This window comes from Vicia villosa, linkage group LG4, assembly GCF_029867415.1.
Source record: "Vicia villosa cultivar HV-30 ecotype Madison, WI linkage group LG4, Vvil1.0, whole genome shotgun sequence".
NCBI lineage: Eukaryota > Viridiplantae > Streptophyta > Magnoliopsida > Fabales > Fabaceae > Vicia > Vicia villosa.
The window spans coordinates 155,230,425-155,234,791 of NC_081183.1; the positions used below are offsets into that span (position 1 = coordinate 155,230,425).

Here is a 4,367-nt window from a genome sequence, read left to right on the forward strand (position 1 = left end):
TACCAAACACTCAAATTAGTTTATCAACTATCACTCACTAACTATAAACTATCAGCTAATTTTACCCGGTTACATGATTAAGTGATTACATGATTAAGTGATTAAGTGATTACATGGCAAAAATGTACAAATGTCCGCTCTACTGGGTTCGGGTCGAATACGATATGTATGGTGTATATATAATTCCGAAGTGGGCACCCCATCGTCGCACACAGTCTTAATCAGAGAGAGTGAGAGAGTTTGTAGAGAGAGAAAGAAGAAAACGAAAATGGAGGGAGGAGTGACGGAGACGAGTAGTGCGAAGATGCATGGAGGTTACAACAAGCGATACAAACATCACAGCCATACCCTTGGATGTTCCATGAACTTCCACATATACTTCCCACCTTCCGATTCCCAAAAATTCCCCGTTCTCTACTGGCTATCTGGTCTCACTTGCACCGATGAGAATTTCATTTTCAAATCCGGTGCTCAACGCGCCGCTTCCCAACACGGCGTTGCCTTGATCGTTCCCGACACTTCTCCAAGTAATTTTTGTTCCTCTCCCTTTTTTTGTTAGTTATATAATTTGTAATGCATGATGATCCATTGATTGATGGTACGGTAAAATTCTTGTAACAGGAGGCTTGAATGTTGAAGGTGAAGCAGATTCCTGGGATTTTGGTGTAGGTATGTGTGTATGTATTCATTTGAGATTTAATTGCTCTATCTTTTAGGTTCTTTGACGATTAAGTATCACGTTGTCTTTAATTTTGTGCATTTTTGAGTGTTTATATTTACTTTTTCTACACTGATTTTGTGCATTTTTGATTATTCTGTTTGCTCAAATATGTTCATTTGGAAAATAGTTTATCAATTTCATTTAATTAGTGGCCTTGAATTCAACCATTTGTTCCTATGCCACTCACCCATCTAGTATCTCAAACCAATCATTTCTCCTTTAACATACCATTTGATCCACACCCTCCTTTTTCCTCAACCACTTTCATTCATTCATTCTCTTTTACACTTAGTTTCAATTGGGTGAGTTTTAATGCTATTGATTTTGGAGAGTCAAGACTGCTACATCAACCCTTATTTACTCATTAGCTCATTAAGATTATTCCATGATCTAAATGATGAATAATTGAAGGGTTGACTTCACATTTGGTATCAAAAGTATTGAATTGTACTTTAAGTACTGAACTTAAAAAGCATAAGCTATTAGAGACTTCAAAAGGGATTTTCGATATACATCTTAATTAAGAGCTTATATTCTAAACACTTCTTCATAATTTGGTCGGTTCTTTTAATGTTTGTTGGAGATATTGGGTTTAGGTAAGGAAGAGGGATAAGAGAGAAAGATGACACAGTAGTTTACTGTGTAACTGATTGAAAAATGGGACAAATACCATAACCTAGTATTCCGGTTGATACCACAAGAGTTGAGGGGATTTTCTGGTGTTAGAGAATAATTTAGAAAAGAAATGCAATTGTGTAGTATATATTATACTCTAAATTTGCAGTTACAGTTCACCTACTCCTTTGCGCGTACTCTGAAAAACAGGACTTCAAATTTACACCACTAGCATCATAATATCAATTTTTCTTTAGGAAAAAATATTCATTCCTATTTGGAAGACATTGTTGTTTTCTTTAGTGGAATTAGTTTATCAGTTCTGGTCTATAGGCAAAGTTACCTTGAGATGTACATATACATTTTTTTTTTTGCAGAAGATATCTTAATTGCATATTTACTTTCCGGAACAGGTGCAGGATTTTATCTCAATGCTACACAAGAGAAATGGAAGAATTGGCGAATGTATGATTATGTTGTCAAGGAACTGCCCGAGCTTCTACGTGATAACTTTCCACAGCTTGACACATCAAAAGCTTCCATATTTGGCCATTCTATGGGTGGGCATGGTGCACTTACTATCTACCTGAAAAACCTGGATAAATATAAGGTAAGTCATAAGGATGAACAAAAACCTTCTCATTTCAATATAGCCGAAAGGAGTTACATAGAAAATCTTCATCTTGGCAATGTCCTAAAAATAATGGCTAGTATTGCTGTTGACGTAATATATTTTTTGTTACTAATTGCTTTCCTTGACTAAGATATTGCACATCAATATATTTTTACTCCAAAAGTTGGCTGTCTTAGTATTTTCATATTTAGCAATCTCAATTGCATTTGGACAGTTGAGAAATATTCGGTGATTTATTTGGCGTAAGGTTTGTGGCTTCAAATATTTTTCAGGATATTCCATAGTCTTGATGAGTATAAAGTTTACCTTTTAAATTGAACCTTTCGTATTTAGTTGTTGAAAGATAATGTCAGAGAAATAAAAAATGTTTATCGGATGCTTCCCTGAATAGATTTTGGGTACAAGTAATATTAGCCTTCAGGGGACATAGCTGTAGTAACTATTCTTTGTAAGAGTATATTATTGAAGTTCATCAATAGTTTTTTTTTCCTTTTCAATTTTATGATGTAATATAATGATTGCGGTAAGATGTCACATGTTTTCTTAAAGACGGGCAAGGACTTGTGTTAAGATTGTTGGTTGTGACTTTCCATTTATGGATGCTGCTTCCTAACCCTACCATTTTTCTTCTCGGCACCAATTCTCCATTCTAAGCTAGGATATGGAAGCTTCGGAGTTAGAATGAAGGTGTACCAAAAGGTTTTCCTATATCCGTAGATTTATATTACCTGGAGTCAACATCATATAGGTGGATGTAGTTATAGGATTTGGAAACATATAAGAGTTAGTGCTTTAATGTATGTTTTCTACCAACAAAATAGTTCTATTTGACGACTCAAGGAGTTGTTGTAACATCTAAGTTGAGGCTTGAAAAGAAACACCAGAATAAGAAGTTTTCATTTAAGTAATGGTAGTGAGCATGAAATTGCAAATTTATTAACCATGTTCTGGAGCTAATAACTGAGGATTCCTGCACTCAGGTTATGCAAACTTATACCAAAAATTGCTGCACATAAATTTAGTATTCATAATAACTGTCTAAGATTTATTTGCAAGTTAGAACCAAACATCTCATTCTTCTGATGACATTTTTTGATGTTTGTAGAACTCTATTGCCTAAAACAACATATGGAAGTGTATTTTGTTATTTCTCAATTGTCATGATAAGTACTGTACTTATTACTGGGAACTCTAACATAATTTTATTCTTGTGTTTTTTATTACTGTTTCAGTCGGTTTCTGCCTTTGCACCAATAGCAAATCCTGCGAATTGTCCTTGGGGTCAGAAGGCATTCAATAATTATCTAGGTGGCAATAAGTCTGATTGGGAGGTAAATTAGGGGGGAAACTTTCATGTTCACTTTACTTATTAAGTCTTGATATTTCACTATTATAAGCATTTGAAAAATGCAGGATTACGACGCCACTTATCTGGTCAAAAAGCATCCCAATGCATCTACCACCATTTTGATTGATCAGGTACATGATCTTGTGATGTTTATTCATTTACTTTTTTAAAATTGTGAACTGTATAATAAAAATGAGTGACAAAATTTGAGCTGCTGTCAGATTTTATTAAATTTGTCTTTGAGAAATCAATTTTTGATAACCGGTTGAGTAAAGAAAAATGGTAGGGCGGTATAATACTGATATAATGCTGTTTGTCACAGCAAGATTTCAAGTTATAACATAGATGCTCTCTTGAATTCTTGCTGCATCTTACTATTGCTCTAATTTTCAGGGAGAAGATGACAAATTTTTGCCTGATCAACTGTTGCCTCACAAGTTTGAAGAGGCCTGCAAGAATGGCAACGTTCCACTGTTGTTACGTCTTCAACCTGGTTATGACCACTCCTACTATTTCATTGCCACCTTCATTGATGACCACATTCGGCATCATGCTCAAGCTCTTAAAGCTTAAAGCTTAATAAAGTTGTGTGCACTCTAATGATCTACAACTGTTCTGTTTTATTTTACTAAATCTCCTCACTCTTTTTATTTGGGAATTGTGATACTTTGCTTTGTGTTTGACCATGGATATCAATTGGAACTTCTTTCATGTCTACATGCCGGTTCTAAACTAATCCATGTCTATGACAGGTATACTGATTTGATTATATAACATATGATAAAACATATATGAAATGATTATTTTAAATATGTTGTAACTAAATTTAAAAGAGTGGGATCAAGTTGAGTGACAAACCATACCATGATTTTTGGTTCTTAAATCTTATTTCTTGTGATGATTATCCATTACCTAGTGCACCTAAATGGGTGCACTGGATTCCAGTAAGGTGCACTGTTTATAAAAGTATCAGTAATTTAGTCACACAAAAAAAAGTATCAGTAATTTTTTATATATAACAAAATTGAAGTGTTAAGGTATTACTATGA

The 4,367-nt window shown here is 34.2% G+C and overlaps 1 protein-coding gene across 1 annotated transcript; it reads left to right on the forward strand.

Moving 5' to 3' along the window:
* Positions 1-200: 200 nt before the first annotated feature.
* LOC131595605 (S-formylglutathione hydrolase-like) lies at positions 201-4,035 on the forward strand. The gene is made up of 6 exons (XM_058867997.1): positions 201-527; positions 622-669; positions 1,750-1,946; positions 3,203-3,301; positions 3,384-3,449; positions 3,712-4,035. The coding sequence occupies exons 1-6, from the start codon at positions 269-271 to the stop codon at positions 3,889-3,891; spliced, it is 849 nt and encodes a 282-aa protein (XP_058723980.1). The 5' UTR covers positions 201-268; the 3' UTR covers positions 3,892-4,035.
* Positions 4,036-4,367: the final 332 nt, after the last annotated feature.